The 17,151-nt window shown below is 38.9% G+C and overlaps 1 protein-coding gene across 1 annotated transcript; it reads right to left on the bottom strand.

Moving 5' to 3' along the window:
- Positions 1-3,568: 3,568 nt before the first annotated feature.
- Positions 3,569-17,139, bottom strand: LOC113247260 (zinc finger protein 268-like). The gene is made up of 3 exons (XM_026488223.4): positions 15,255-17,139; positions 9,628-9,723; positions 3,569-7,239 (listed from the first exon to the last, which is right to left on the bottom strand). Exons 2-3 carry the CDS (start codon positions 9,698-9,700, stop codon positions 5,612-5,614), a joined length of 1,701 nt encoding a protein of 566 aa, XP_026344008.3. The 5' UTR covers positions 9,701-9,723; positions 15,255-17,139; the 3' UTR covers positions 3,569-5,611.
- Between the last annotated feature and the right edge of the window lie 12 nt (positions 17,140-17,151).

Raw genomic sequence — 17,151 nt, 5'->3', positions numbered from 1 at the left:
GGCTCCCAGCGGAGGAGCCTGATGTGGGATTCGATCCCGGAACGCCGGGATCACGCCCTGAGCCGAAGGCAGACTCTTAAGGACTGCGCTACCCAGGCGCCCGCACTTAGTTAAATCTTTAATGTCTGTAAAGTTCTGAATGTTTCTTACAATAGTCTTACATGTTTTTATTAGAGTCGTTTCATGATACCTGACATTTTTAACGCTTTTGTAAACGATATTTTACAATTTCATTGTTTAACTCTGTTGGTAGTAGATAGAAATACAATTGATTTGTATATTGAAATTACACCAAGCAAAACTGATAAGCTGTCTTATTAATTCTAATCGTTTTTGTGACTATTGTGTTGTAAATTTTTAAAACTTCATATTTTCCCACTGCCTCAACATCCCCACAAACAGGCCCAGAGTACACCAATCAGGCGACCAGGTGTATCTCTGTAATAGCGTTCACTCCTGCACAAGTTCCTCCTCCTACCCTTCTGTTGACCTTGTGTCATTCAAACACACCGCTGAAATCTCCTACAGTCTTTTCTTGTGTACTCCCCCAACAGGGCCCTTCCAAATAGGGGGTACTTCCTGACCTTCAGTAAGGGCATTTACTCACGGATCCTTGCTCTCACCTCATTTCCTTGGTTGAGACTGATCCCTTGGCACTCTCTCCTGAGCAAACTCCTTGCAGCAAGCAGTGACTCTGTGTCTCAGGACCTGTGAGTATAATAAACTTTTTTTCCTGCACCTCTCCTGTGTCCCCTCTCATTGCTGCACCTGGCTGACAGTTACCTAAAGGAACATAAAGCAGTTATTCTAGATTTTTACAAAAAGTCATATTCTCTTTATTATTTTTTTATTTGACAGAGAGATAGAGCCAGAGAGCATAAGCAGGGGGGAATGGCAGAGGGAGAAGGAGAAGCAGGCTTTCCGCTGAGCAGGGAGCCAGACAAGATGTGGGGCTCAATCCCAAACCCCTGGGATCATGACCTGAGCTGAAGGCAGACGCCCAACTGACTGAGCCACCCAGGCGCCCCCATATTCTCTTTAAATAATGAGTTCCCCCATTCTTTTCCATTTTTAAACCTTTATTTTTCCCTTTTGCAGTGGGTGAGACCTCCAGTCCAATGTTGAAAAGGTGTGATGATGCAGCATTGTCTTCCTGATTTCAAAGTTTGTCCTTTAAGTATGATGTTTATCAAAGATTTTTGTAAACTCCCTTTATCAAATTAAACCTTGCCTATGTGATTAAGTCTCCATAAAAAAAAAAAATCCATAAACAGTGTGCTTAGCTGCCTCAGTCAGTAGAGCATGCAACTCTTGATTTCAAGGTAGTGAGTTCAAGGGGCGCCTGGGTGGTGCAGTTGTTAAGCATCTGCCTTTGGCTCAGGGCGTGATCCCAGCGTTCTGGGATCAAGACCCACATCGGGCTTCTCCGCTGGGAGCCTGCTTCTTCCTCTCCCACTCCCCCTGCTTGTGTTCCCTCGCTCCTTGGCTGTCTCTCTCTGTCAAATAAATTAATAAAATCTTAAAAAAAAAAAAAAAGGTAGTGAGTTCAAGCCCCAAACTGGGTACAGAGCTTACTTTAAAAAAAAAAAAAATCCATAAACTACAGAGAGCTTCCAGGTTGGTGAACATATCCATGTGCCAGGAGGATGGTGCACTCCAACTCCACAGGGACAGAGCTCCCGCAACTGGGGATCCTTCTGGACCTCGCCCTTAGGCTAGACCTAAGTGGATGATGATGTATTCACTTAGCCTCATTGCCTTAAGGGTTCAGGGACACTTGGCTGTTTTGGAAGAGTTTTGAGGTCCTTACAGCAAAGAAAATATTCCCTGGGCAAGGAAAAGAGGATCCAGCAAAAGGGGCTCCAAGGATGTCTCTAGCAAAGGAAAAAATCTAGAGAAGTGAAATTGACTCAAGAAAGCACTCCAGGTTTGTCTCCGTGAAGAGATCTAGACCATAGAAAATGAAGGGGGGGATGTTTTCTGGGACAAATAGGGCTTCTAGGACGTTCTATTGCTTGATATGAGTGGTAGTGGATAGTTGTTCACACATAGCTGTTGCCATTTTATGTTAAACTGACACCTGCGTGCGTGACTGTTTAATATACTTTTCTGTATGGTATATTTTACAATACAAATGTTTTAATAATTGCACATACTCCGCTTTACACAGCTGGAAATCAGAATGAATAGCTTTTTAGTTCTTCTATGTCAACGACGACTGCTTATCACTACATAATACTGCATCCAATTTAATAATCATCCTAGTAAACCCTTAAAAATTCTGATGTCCCAAAATTATTTCTGTCCAACTTTATTTCCATACTTCCATCAAGTATTTCAAAGAAAAAAATGACAAAGCATCAAGATAATATTAACATTTATGCAGTACTGTATTTATTTGATTGCCTTCTATATGAAGCCAAAAGTCTCTACATGACTAGGTCAATGTCATATAAATCTTTTCATCATCAGTACTTGGGTATGTGTCTGTCATGTTCTAGACATCCATGTATCTTTGCTTGAGTAAGTGAATAACTAGATTCTTTGAAGAAAAGAGAAATTGTTGTGAATGCATCATTAATAATTTGAGATTTTTTGTTCACCATTTAAGAGCAGAATCTTGGTGCTTGGGGATCTTGAAGCAACAATATCAGAGCGCTGAGGGAATCTACCAATTTGCCGTCTGTCTCTATAGATTTATCTATTCCGCACATTTCATATAAATAGGAATATAATATGTGGTCCTTTGTGTCTGGATTCTTTCACTTATCATGTTTTTGAGGCTTATGTTCTAACATTCAACAACACTTCACTTGTATAGGTCATCAATATCCCATTATGTATCAATATCCCATTATGTATACGTATGGGATACATATGGGATACATAATGGGATATTGATACATAATGGGATATTGATGTGTATACATATATGTGTATACATGTGTATATACATACACATACCACATTTTGTTTATCCATTCATCCACTGATGGACACTTGGATTATTTCCACCTTTTGATTATTGCGAACAGTGCTGCTGTGAACGTTCATGTGGAAGCACTGAAGTACCTGCTTTCAATTTTGGTGAATATATAGCTGGGAGTGGAATTCCGGGGTCATACAGTAATTCTATATTTAACTTTTTAGAGGAACTGCCAAATTGTTTTCCACAGCAATTGAACTACTTGCCATTCCAGCTATGTTCAAGAATTCCAACTTCTGCAATGTTATCCTTAATATTAGTAAATATGGGGCATTTTAGGAAATGCTAAGAGAGAAAATGTTTCTAGTGCCCAAGGACATATTTTTATAATAAATCCAAAGTTCCTGCATTATACAGCACTTGCAAGAAATATACATGAACACACACATAAACCCAAGTCTTTTCTCCCCCTTGGTCTCATATGTTGCTTATTTTTTAGTATTGCATGTAAATCTTTTATCACTTTTGCATATCTAAGAAATAAGGCTCTAGGATAATGGAGGTTTCAAGTGGTGACAGTTCATCACAGCTGGCAGAAACACTACAAAAGACAGTAAAAATAAGGACAGCAAACTTACGCCATCTAATTCTTTAGAATTTTTATTGAGTCAAATTATATATTACAAGACATTCTGATTTATAAGGAAATAGAACATTCCTATTTACATGAGATTTTATTACTTAATATTCTATGTCTATGCTGAGAATTTATTAAACCCTAAAAATTATGTTCCTTCATGTAATTCCAAAAAATAATAAAGTCAAATACATAAAGTCCATGTTATATAGTATACTCCACAATATAAGCCCTACAAACCTTTGTCACTATTCAACTTACTATTTTTTATATATTCAAATGGCACCATATTTGCAGTGAAAATGTCTAATATTTGTAGTAGAATATTCTCTGGAATCCTTTCTAAAACAATTATGTTAGGCCCTTACAAAATAATTTCACTCTATACATACTTTCCAAGTTTAGCTAATTATCCAAATCTAAAATGCCATCAAATATAGAGAAGCCATAACAACTAAATGAGGACATTCCACTGACTGTAACATGCATCACAACTGAAGATAGTCAGGTGTGAAGAAATAAATCCAGAAATACAAAAATAAAATACAATTAATCACTGATGCTTTTCCCACATTCACTGCTCTGTGTAGAGCAAATTCTATTTTTTAAGAGCTTATGATGCTTACTGACATCAAATCCTCCATTATTTTTAGTGACATAATCATAGTATTTCTATAATATATGATTCCTTAGGGGTTTTATAACTTTACTGAACCTAAAAATTGTTCCCTTGTCTGAGAATAGGATCCCTCTGCTATGTGAATTAGAGAGCAATTAAAAAGCTCTGAATTGTACCTTGTTTGAGAAAAGCATCAGCATCCTAGAAACTCTGACTGGAATGCAAGGGCTTTGGGTGAATGCTCTAACCTCTGCTTCTAGACTTCTTCCCAGCCTGCTCCTACCTACAGGTCCTGGACGTGAGCCGCATCCTCCCTCTGCATCCCTGTTGCAGACTAGCTGCCCCCACAGCTCACATCCTTCTATTCTGGCCATTTCTCCTGCCTAATGGGGCTTTGTGCAATTCGGAGTTTTTTTCCCATAAACTGACTTTTTATTTGTATAGCCTTTAGTCAATGGGAGATTTTTGTAATAAGAAACCAAGGACCTCCCTTCAGTCCTGAACAGGTTTTCCCTCTGATTCCAACTCAAAGCTTTATATACCTTTCTAGTTTACAACTCACTAAATGTGTGACTATACTTCACCCCCTTTACTATTCTACATTCTTTAAGTCATATTTTTGCTTTACATCTCAGAAAATGTGAAATGTAATCTGTTCAATAAAATACGAAATTACTGTAAAAGGCTCTGAATTGTAAATAAAGCACCGTAGATAATCACTGCAATTAATGACATTTCTTTCTTGATATGCAGTGAGTTTTGTGGCCAAAGGATTTATCTACTATATGATTTTGCTAGATAATTAGTGGCTTTGACATGTGGATGAAGGCTGTACTACATTTACTGCATTAATAGGGGTTTCCTCCTACTTGAGTTTGCTGGTGTAAGGAGGATATGCATTAATTGGAAACTGTACCACGGTCATAGCATCTGTAGGATCTCTCTCCTATACAAGATGGTCAAAGAGTTTTGACTTTCTAGAGAATGCTATCATTACCACAACATTCCTGAAATTTTTATGTACAATGAGATGTGATTTTTCTTGGCTTTTCTGCACTCACTGCAACTGCAGGGTCCCTCCCTTGAATGAATACCCTAATGTATAACAAATGTGATTTGAAAAGAATGATTTCCCACTTTCACTGAAACCACAGGTGTTGCCTCCTAAACTCACAGCCTGTGACTTCCAAATGAAATTTTTGACAATCATTGAATTTACAATGTTTCTCTCTTTTGGCGAGATCCCTGTGGTATACTGGGAGGAGTCTTCAGATTTAAGGCTTACAACTTTTCATTGCATCCAAAAGGTTAATTTCCTACAGAAGTTCCAGAAAGGTCACTATAATCACAGCATTCATGGCATTTCTATTTAATATGAGTTCTCTGAGCAGATAGGACTAATCAAAAACTATTTCTCACATTCCTATAGTCATTGCATAGAGAATTTTCCTCGATGCTGAGTTTGCTGATGATTAATAAGAGCTGACTTCCGAAAGAAGGCTTTTTGACATTCATTGCATCCATAGGGCCTCTCTCCTGTGTGAGTTCTCCGGTGACCAATGAGAGTCGACAAAGTAGCAAACGCCTTCTTACAATCACAGCATTCATATGGTTTCTCTCCTGTATGAATTCTCTGATGTACAGTGAGATAGGATTTAGCCGTGAAGGCTTTATTACATACACCACATTTGAAAGGCTTCTCACCTGTATGGGTTCTCTGATGTATAATGAGAGTTGACTTACAGGACAAAACCTTCCCACATTCACTGCATCCATGAGATTTCACTTGTGCGTGACAATTTTGCAGATGGTTAGTAAGACCTGACTTCTGGATGAAAGCCTGTTGACATTCATTGCATCTGTATGGTCTCTCTCCTGTGTGAATTCGCTGATGAATCATAAGATGTGCCTTAGTGGAGAAGGCCTTCTCACAATCTGAACATTTGTATGGTTTCTCTCCTGTATGAATTCTCTGATGGACAATAAGATGTGCCTTTGATGTGAAAGCTTTATCACATACACTGCATTTGAAGGGCTTCTCACCTGTATGGGTTCTCTGATGTATAATGAGTGTTGACTTAGAGGACAAAACCTTCCCACATTCACTGCATCCATGAGATTTCCCGAGTGCATGCTGAGTTTTCTTATGATTAGTGAGATCTGACTTCTGGACGAAGGTTTGTTGACATTGACTACATCCATATGGTCTCTCTCCTGTGTGAATTCGCTGATGTATCATGAGCTGAGCCTTTTTTGAGAAAGCTTTCTCACAATCTGAGCATTCATATGGTTTCTCTCCTGTGTGAGTTCTCTGATGCACAGTGAGATGTGTCCGAACCATGAAGGCCTTATCACATACTCTGCATCTGAAAGGTCTCTCACCTGAATGAGTTCTCTGATGTAAAGTGAGTTTTGACTTCCAAGGAAAAGCTTTCCCGCATTTACTGCATGCATAGGATTTCCCTTCTCTGTGACGAGTTTTCTGATGATAGATGAGTGCTGACTTTGTAATGAACGCTTTTTGACATGGACTACATCCGTATGGTCTCTCTCCTGTGTGAATTCGCTGATGAATCATGAGCTGAGCCTTTTTCGAGAAGGCTTTCTCACAATCCGAGCATTCATATGGTTTCTCTCCTGTGGGAGTTCTCTGATGTACGGTCAGATGTGTCTGAACCACGAAGGCTTTCTCACATACTCTGCATGTGAAAGGTCTCTCTCCTGAATGAGTTCTCTGATGTAAAGTGAGTTTTGACTTCCAAGGAGAAGCTTTCCTGCATTTACTGCATGCATAGGATTTCCTTTCCCTATGATGAGTTTTCTGATGACAGATGAGTGCTGACTTTGTAATGAAGGCTTTTTGACATTGATTGCACCCAAATGGTCTGTCCCCTGTGTGAGTCTGTTGATGAGTAATTAGTTCTAACTTACTGGGAAAGGCTTTCCTACAATCACAGCATTCATGGGATTTCTTTCCTGCATGAATTCTCTGAAGCACAGTCATGACTGGTTCACAAGCATTCACTGCACATTCATTGCATCCATATGGTTTCTTACCTAAAGGATTTGGGTCATAATCAGTGAGCTCTGACTTTTGAGTGAAAGCAAGTGTACCCACAACAGAATGAGCAAGATAATAAGGAAAGGTCCAGAAAAATATTTTTTTCCATTTACTATAAAAAACATTAACGAGACAATCAGTAAACTTTGAGTAAGCTCTGTATATTGGGTAATAGTTCTATATCGATGTCAATATTTGATTTTGATTTTTTTTTCTATTTTGGTTATGTGAAAAATTAACTTGTTTCTAGGAAATACACACTTAAGTATTTAGGGATAAAGAGTTCAGAAAAACAGGATGTGTGTATGTGTGTGAATGGAATAATACGTGGATAGAATGTGATAATGCAAATGTGATAAAATATTACCACCTGGGGAAATCTACAAAAAGAATATGTAAGCAACTTGTGTATAATTTTGGGACTTCTCACTAAGTCTAAACTATTCAGAAATAAACGTTTTCAAAGGTAGGAAAATGTAAAATAAAGGACCTTTATGTAAAGATATGTAGGAGTATTAGTTATAACAGCCTGAATGTGGAAGGGATAATTTGTTGTATGTTCACACAATGGCATCCTGCACAGTACTCTCGTACTCTTGATCTAGTTTACTGGTTACACAGTATACTGACTGTAAAAATTAACTGGGCTGTACCCTTATAGCTATATATTTTTGTGTGTATATGTTATACTTCAAAATTTTTTACATAAGAAAGTAAGCAAACATTTAGGCAGGAGTCAGGAAATACTCACGTATAGGAGGATCCTGAAAGGAATTTGGATATTATACTAATAGTAACAGGATGCCATTCAAGGTAATAGTGGGAGAGAGGTGATATGTCCCGATTTTCACTTTAAAAATGTCATCGTCTGTGTACATATATCAGTTATCACACTAACAAGGTCTTAAGTATTGTGACATAAATACTATTTTTAGGATTGTGGACTGTGCTTGGGAAAATCAGTAAAGCCCAGCTGTGGCATACAGCATTTTTCTGGTTTATACTTTAGATCTTTCCCTCTTTCCTCCAACTCAGAAGACTGTGCTTTCCATATGATGGTTTAATTATCTTCCATACCCAGATAATTGTCAGAACCTGATGTCTTTATGAATCTGCATGTTTCTAAAGTTTGTTTTTGTCTTCATGAATTTTGGGGGGGTGAGAGGATGGAAAAACTGACTTCTACTACTTTTTAAAAATAAATAATAAAAAAAGACCAAGAAATCTGGCTATTAAGTGAAGAACAGAGAGAAGCAAGAGTAAAGCAGTGAGAGCATTCTCAAGAAAAATATAATAACTTTGGCAAAAGACAATGGATATTGGCGCTTGGGTGAAACAATAGTTACAGAAAGGAGTGGAGGACCTCCAGATACAATAAGGGGAAAGTACAGACTACACTCACTAATGGACTGGATCTGTGGTATAAGTGAGAAGAGGAACCAAGAGTGACATGACGTTTGAAGTAGTTATTAGATCTTCAAGTGCAGAAATGAAATATCTAGGTGAATGTGTGTGGATAAAAGAAGGTCTGGGCTGGAGACAGAAATTTAGGGCTCATCAGCATATAACTAGTATTCTTAAGGCCATGAAAATGAAACCACACTAGGAACAAATGATAGAAATAGGCAAGGATGAAGCTTCATGCTCTCTGACTCTGGAGACTTTTGAAGATGCCCAGAGAAGGGAGAAAGTCCATTTATCAGGTGCAAACAATGACCAAAGAAAGATGCCAACATAAGTCTTGAACAAGTATCTTGGAGAAGCAGGTTAGAATGAAGAATCCTCGGCTTCTCACTCAAAGATAAGCATAATTAACCTCTCTTACTGATTCTTCTCTAATTCTTCATGCAACAGAAAACAAACCTTTCCCAAGCTCTAATATATTTAGACACCACCACTGTGGTCAACATTCCCACCTTCTAGCTTGTTTTGATACATTTTCACATGGCCCACAGAAGTCCAAAAACCTGATCCCAGGATAAAAGGCTTCTGTGTTGACTAGAAGAACCGTTACGTCACTTGATCAGGTAAAAGGGGTGAAAACAAGAGCTGTAGAGAAAACAGGAAGGGGCATTGCCAGAGAGGAAGTAGAAGAGAAGAAGGAGGTCTGGAAGCTGCACAGGAAACATTCTACTGAACATGAATCAATCCAAAGCGAGAAAAAGAGGTGCACGTATCCCTTGAAACACCAGGCAAATGAGAGCCTCATTAATGATTTCTGTAATTACCTTGATTTACATTAATGATTCTGTAATTACTGAATATCTGTAATGACGTTTAAAGTTTTAGCCTTGTTAAAACACATTTGGAAGGGATCATCCCCTCCTGGCCAACCATGTTACTTTCAAAGTCTCACATTTTCCTGTTCTCAGTTGCTCACTTACCTGAAAAGTACTGACATTGCATTTCATCTTCTATGCTCCAAGACTCTTCTCCATGCTTGAAATTAAGGATCATATCTGGCTTGGTAGCTGGATAGCCTGTTCATGGGAAATGACAAAGACTTAGACACTTATAATTGGACTTTGTGGGGGATATCTAGGAAAAGCACAAAAGTCTCAGGAATTGACATATTTTCACCTTGAGAGATCAAATATCTATCAAAGGTGAGAGCACATAAGTTCTATCTGGAAACAGAAGACAGACTAAGAATCTATTGCCTATTAACTAAAGTCCAGTATCTTAAAGCTCTTTAGAAGCCAGGGCAACTGAAAATGGAAAGAAAGGCTATTGTCTGTGACACTCTGAATGACACGCAGCAATCATCTTTAACTATTGTCACAGGCTGCTAGAAGTCTCCAACATCATACCCAGATACAGATTCTTCTAAGCAGAACCTAGTAGCTGCGACTCTTCCCAGGTAAAGTTTACAGATAAATCCTCAGCTGATGTTAATCCCTCTAATAACACATTGTTCTTCAATTTGTGGTGATCATTACTGATGTGAAAAAGACCTCTAGATATACATTCTGGTTGTTTTTACAACTTACAAAGACTATGTCTTTGTGTAATAGTCATTATTCATTATGGAAAGAAGTAAAATACCATTAAATCTATCTTCCCATATTATCATATATATAGATGTGTCAAATCAACATGTCGTACATCTTAAATTTATACATCAAATATATTTCAATTAAAAACTCTATTGCAATCGTACACTTAATTATTTTTTTTAAAGATTTTATTTATTTATTTATTTGACAGAGATAGAGACAGCCAGTGAGAGAGGGAACACAGCAGGGGAGTGGGAGAGGAAGAAGCAGGCTCATAGCGGAGGAGCCCGATGTGGGACTCGATCCCGGTACACCGGGATCACGCCCTGAGCCGAAGGCAGACGCTTTAACGACTGCGCTACCCAGGCGCCCCCGTACACTTAATTATTGACTAACCTGACAAATTAAAAGTTTTTGAAAGGTATATCCATTAAATCCTACAGGTGAAATATCCCTGAAATAGAAATTGCTGAAAAATATTTTTATCTTTTTAAATTTTTATTTATTTTGAAAAACATTTTTAACATCTACGTAAAAGGTAGAGATCTAAGCGCTAACATAAAAACACAGCAAATATGGGCCCTCAAGGAGTATTTATCTTTTTTTCCAACTAAATACTACCTTTTACTTGTTTTTATTGAGGTATAATTGACACACAACATTAGTTTCAGGTGTGCACCATAATGATTTGCAATATATTTGTGAGATGACCGCCACAGAAAGTCCAGTTAGCGTTTATCACCATACATACAGTTACAGGGAAACATGTATCAACAGAAAGAATATACAATCAGACATGAAATGACTGTGCATCAGTAATTATCAGCACAGGATATGAATATATTTTCAATATATTGAGAAATAAAACATCCAAAATATGAGCGAAGAATGAGTTATTAAAATGACCATTCAGGGGCACCTGGCTGGCTCAGTCTGTAGAGCATGTGATGCTTGATTTTGGGGTTGTGAGTTCAAGCCCCGCATAGGGTGTGGAAATTACTTAAAATCTTTTTTAAAATGACCATTCAGTTGTATATCTGATGTTCAGATGTATATGAACCAGCCGAAAATTGAAAAGTTGACCCTTGAACAATGTGGAGGTTAGGGGCACCAACCCCCTGCTTTTGAAATTCCACGTATAACTTTTGACTCCCCCAAAACTTAACTACTAATAGCTTACCTTCGACCAGAAGCCTTGCTGATAACATAAACAGTTAACTGACACGCATTTTATGTTTTATATGCTGTAGTCTTACAATAAAGTAAGCTAGAGAAAAGAAGTGTTATTAAGAAAATCACAAGAAATGGGGCCCCTGGGTGGCTCAATCAGTTAAGTGTCTCCCTTCAGCTCAGGTCATGATCTTGGGGACCTGGAATTGAGCCCTGCATCAGGCTCCCTGCTCGGCAGGTAGTCTACTTCTCCCTCTCCCTTTGCCCCTCCGCTCTGCTTGTTCTCTCTCTCTCTCAAATAAATAACATCTTTAAAAATAAATAAATAAAAATTAGTGTGAAATAAAGACATTTTTCATCACTAGAAGTCCAGTGCACTACACATTACACAGAGCCACTTGAAATAAACACATTTTTTGAAATAAACACAATCTTATTTTTTACTTTTATTTTTAAAAGCTTATTTGTTTTTAATCTCTACACCCAAAATAGGGCTCAAACTCACCACCCTGAGATCAAGAGTCACATGCTCTTCTGACTGAGCCAGCCAGGCACCCCAAGGACATTTTTAAATGAAAAAATCTGAGAGAACTCACTGCTGAAAGACCTACACAGAGAAATCTTAAAGGATGTTTACAGTCTGAAAGAAAATTACACTAGTTGAAAACTCAGATCAACAGAAAAGTAGTGAACACCAGAAATGGTAAATAATGGGATATTTATAAGGTTTTCATTCTTCTCATTTTCCTTAAAGGGTAAAGTGTTTAGGAGAGGTCCATGGGCCAAATTCCGCTCCCTGCCTACTTTTTAAAGTTAAGTTTTATTGGTACATAGCCACATCCATCTGTTTACATATCTATGAATGCTTTCACTATAGAACAGATCATTTAACAGATTTAATAGAGACTGTATGGCCAGCCAAGCTGAAGATGTTTACTATCTGGTCCTTTATTGCCTAAGAATGAAATTAGTAATATTGTAAGGTGCATTTATAGCAATAAAAAACTAAAAGGTGGGGAAATGGTAGCTCAAAAGACAGGGAATGGACTTAAAAGGAATTATACTGCCATTAGGTTATTAAAATTTTGGAAGCGTGAAATAGAATGTGTGAATTACAAGTGCGAAGTAGGCAAGGTAAGATGTCATGTGTGAAACGAATAGTGTAAAATGGCATGATATTAATTCTAAGTCAGGGGCGCCTGGGTGGCTCAGTTGTTAAGCATCTGCCTTCGGCTCAGGTCATGATCCCAGGGCCCTGCTCAGTGGGACACCTGCTTCTCCCTCTCCCACTCCCCCTGCTGGTGTTCCCTCTCTTGCTGTGTCTCTCTCTGTCCAGTAAATAAATAAGATCTTTAAAAAAAAAAATTCTAAGTCAACTTGATGAATTAAAGATGTCACGCTGTGAGCTCTATAGTAACCACTAAAATAACAACAATAAAATAAACAATATTAATAAAACAAGAAATACTATTTAACCCAGCACAGTCTGCCCTTGAGGCACCAAAAATCACCATTCCATGTGCAAAATGCACTTTTCCCTGAGGACTGAGAATGAGACAAACTGTTCACTCCCACACTCTCCATCATACTAGAGAACCTCACAGTGTAATAATACAAGAAAAATAATAGGTTTAAAGATCAGAAAAGAATATTGTTGCTATTTGCACACAACAGGATTGTGTATAAAGAAAACCCAAGAAAGTCTACAGAAAACTACCAAAACTTATGAATCTACCAAATTCACAAGATAAAAGATCAAAATATTAAAAAATCAGTTGTATTTCTATATTAGCAATTGAAAATAAAACTAAAATATCAGTAAAAATGGCAACAAAAAATCCTAATACCCAAGAGTAAATCAAAGATGTACAAGATTGCTATGATGAAAAACACAAAACATTACTGAAACAAAGAATACCCAAACAAAAGCTGTATCATGTTCACGGATGGCAAGGCTCCCCATTGCTTATTATTATTATTTTTTACTAAGGTAGATTTTATATAAACACTACCAAAATTACCAAAGGCATTTTAAAGCAAGTAAACCAGCTAATTTTCATATTTATATGGAAAAGCAAAGGATGTAGAAAAGCCAAAACAATAGTGAAATAGAACAAAGTTGGAGAAGTTAATTATCTGATTTCAAGACTTAAGCTCCAAGAAATAATTATTTCCTCTAAGGGTCTGGTCTGATTTCTCCTTATGAATAATAGATATCATATAACTTTCAGTGTTTCTGATCTATTATTTGTATTAGGTAGAATTCTAAAGATGTCCCCTCAAGATTCCTGCCCCTTAGTTGTCCAATTGAACATGAATTTAGGTACTGTGTTTGGAGATGTAATTAAGGCTACTACTCAGCTGACTGTACACAGGGAGATGAACCTGGATTATCAGGGTGGGTACAATGTAATCACATATGCAGCTAGAAGCAGAAGAGAAAGATGCTTTAGGAAGGAAGCTGGAGAGACTGGAAGCATAAGAGGAATTCAACTGATTGCTAGAAGAGGACCACATGTAAAGCACCAGAAAGAATATAGGCAGCCTCTAAGAACAAAGACCAACCTGCAGCTGATAGCCAGTAAGGAAACAGGGGCTCACTCACATGGTCACAAGGGAATGGATTCTACAAAACCTGAATAAGATTGGAAGCAGTTTCTTCCCAGAGGCTTCTAATAAAAACTCTGTGGGTCCACACCTTGATTTATTTCAGTCTTAATGAAATCCAGGGCAGAGAAATTAGCCAAGCCAATCCAGGCTTCTGACTTAAAGAACATGAGATAATAAATTTGCACTGTTTTAAGTTGCTAAAAGTTTGTGAGAATTTGTTTTGGCACCAAGAGGAAACTAACACATTATCGATACTGGAAACATCAGAAAGTATTTGCAATTCAATTTAAATACATCATACATTCTTACATGTCTATTCACCTGTGTTCCTTTAAGCAAACTCAGTGGTCTACATCTCATTATTCTACCTTTGTCCTAATGTTGGTTTTATGGCTTATTTTTCCTTCAATTCTGAATTTAGGAATGTTTGTATGTTTCCATTGTTAATTATTTTTCTAAGCCTCTGCAAATCCATGACGATGAAGCGCAAAACACAGAAAAAAAAAAAAAACCCACCAGGGCCTTGGTCATTTTCTTCTGTTCTTAGGAAATGGCCAGCATTTTTAGTCTACTGTCTTTTCTGGTTCTGAACATCTGACAAGAGAGCTCTATTAAGAATAAAGGAGGCATTTCAATGACAGGCTAGCTTTCAGAGTTTTTTTTCTTTTTTAAGATTTTATTTGACAGAGATAGAGACAGCCAGCGAGAGAGGGAACACAAGCAGGGGGAGTGGGAGAGAAAGAAGCAGGCTCATAGCAGAGGAGCCTGATGTGGGGCTCGATCCCATAATGCCGGGATCACGCCCTCAGCCGAAGGCAGACGCTCAACCGTTTTGCCACCCAGGCGCCCCTAGCTTTCAGAGTTTTGACAATTAGTCAACACCTCTCTTTTCATGAAGGATTAACTCTTTTTTTTTTTTTTTTTAGAGAGAGCATGTGAGTGTGGGGGGGGAGGGACAGAGGGAGAGAGAATCCCAAGCAGGCTCAAGGCTCAGTGTGGAGCCCAACACGGGGCTCAGTCCTGGGATCATGATCTGAGCTGAAATCAAGAGTTGGATGCTCAACTGACTAAGCAATCCAGGTGCCCCATGAAGGATGGATTCTTAAAAACACAAAGCTGGGGTTAGAAAATGGAGCCCTCAGAGAGCAGACTAATCAGTCCACACACCAACTAGGAATTTCTAGTCTTCTACCTTTACCCCTAAAACACAGATACAAAAATAGAGAAAGCCAAACCTGGAGTAACTGCTCCCCTATACAGAACCAGCACTGGGCAACTTGTTGTGGGGTAGTTGATTCTGGACTTCTTCTCTGAGATCTGGCAGGTTCTAAAATATAGAGACCCAAGCTCTAGACTAAAAATCAACACAAAGTAGGTGGAATCTGTAAATCTGTACAGATTGTGTTGTAGGTTCTAAAGTATGTAAATCAAATTTCTTTCTGCTGAAATCATCTTCCCATTCATAACAATACTATTTCAAAATTGCCTGCTTAGTCTTCAAGGCACTGCATGGCAGACATTGTTCCAGAAGTTTTCTGTTCGTGGTGACAGAGCTGGTAAGATGAGACCAGGACAAGACACCCCATAGAACACACAGACACCCAAAGTTTTTCCTGGGGACCAGGAGGGGAAGGGATAGGATAAGGGGCAGAGAATGGTTCAGTAGGACCCACAATCAAATTCCCCTCCCAAGCTCCCAATATGGGGTCTATCTAGCCCCCTAGAGCAGGAGGAATGAGGGCAAATACCTCCCACACAACAAAGGAGCTCTCTAGAGCCACCTCCTGCCCCAGCCACACAGCTGGACAGACCTACTAAGATCTGACCTTGTCCAAGGTGAGCCACAGGATAATCTTGGAATTGACCCATTGAAAGCCAGTTCCCTCACATGCTGCATAAAGAAGCCCCAGGCATCTTTGATAGGGTCTGACAGGCACCCTCTTCAATAGCCACTTGAACCCAGGCAGAATTCTCATGTGAAGAAAAATAGACAAAGACAGATGAACTGCTTGTCCCAGAACCCTGTGGCAGCCAAACAGCCAAGAAGCCCTAGCCATTAACTAGTAAGACAATGTATCCCAAACTGTATCTCCCAGAAAGCTGTGGCTCAGCACAGGTCCCTCAGTTCCCAGAAAAACCGGAGGGACTAGACAGAGACCAAACTACACTCCCCAACTTCAGCTGGGCTTGGGTCTCCTCCTCATGGGACCTGGTTCTCGCTGATGGAAATTACCTCCTTCTGACCTTCTGACCTCTTCCTGGGAGGCTGAACAACCTGGGGTTGGGGGCTTCAGTGGCTAGACTGGCCTCATCCACCCCTTTGCTCATGTGGAGAGAAATCCCACAGTAATTTTTATAATCCATTTGATACAACCTTCTTAAGCATACAGAATATTTAGAAATAGCTGTTTTGAACATAGTTTTCTGTTAATTCTGTCACCCATATCAATTCTGGGTCTCTATTGACTTTTCTTCATGTTTATAGGTCCTAATTTCCTGTTTTGTTTTTTGCACACCTGGGTAGGTTTTGATGAGATGCCAGACATTGTGATTTTGACATTGTTGGTTTCCTTTGTTGATGGATTGCTTTCTATTCTTTAAATACTACTGGGCTTAGGTCTGGGAAGCAGTTAAACTACTTGGAAACAGTTCGGTTTTGTAGTAGCTTGCATTTATGCTTTGTCAGGAGGGTTCAGAGCAGCCGTTACTCTAGAGCCAATTCGAGTGACCTACTGAGATACTATTTTTCTGAAGCTCCACTGTGATTTTCCAAATCTTGGAAGGGGTTTCTATTCCAACTGGTAGAAACAACTTACTCCCAACCTGTGCAAGTTCCAAGGACAGTTCTGCCTGTTCCTTTCCAGGGGTTCTTTCTCCAGCCCAGGGAGCTTCCTCACACATTTGTGCCGATCACAACTTCAAATCACATAGGCGAAATGCGCTCCTCTGGGTGCAGCTCTCTCCTCTCCTGTAACCTGCCCCCATAAATTTGAGCAACTGTGAAGTCTCCAAACCCTAAACTGCCTCAATTTGGAGAGACTGCCAGGATCTGATTAGATTCCCTCTCCTTATGCTACAGAATGGAAACTCTCTCCAGGCTGTAAGCTGGAGGTAGTCATAAGGCTCCCTTCC

The sequence above is a fragment of the Ursus arctos genome, unplaced genomic scaffold (genome assembly GCF_023065955.2).
Source record: "Ursus arctos isolate Adak ecotype North America unplaced genomic scaffold, UrsArc2.0 scaffold_19, whole genome shotgun sequence".
Taxonomy (NCBI): domain Eukaryota; kingdom Metazoa; phylum Chordata; class Mammalia; order Carnivora; family Ursidae; genus Ursus; species Ursus arctos.
Note: the sequence above shows the minus strand (reverse complement) of the source record. Positions and strands in the feature narration are given on the sequence as shown.

What these genes read in the sequence shown, in the direction of transcription:
- LOC113247260 (XM_026488223.4), bottom strand. Translation starts at nt 9,700, where the DNA reads ATGATCCTTAATTTCAAGCATGGAGAAGAGTCTTGGAGCATAGAAGAT. An exon ending in GCAATGTCAGTACTTTTCAG is followed by an intron (nt 7,240 to 9,627) that starts GTAAGTGAGCAA and finishes CAAATCCTTTAG; the next exon opens with GTAAGAAACCATATGGATGC.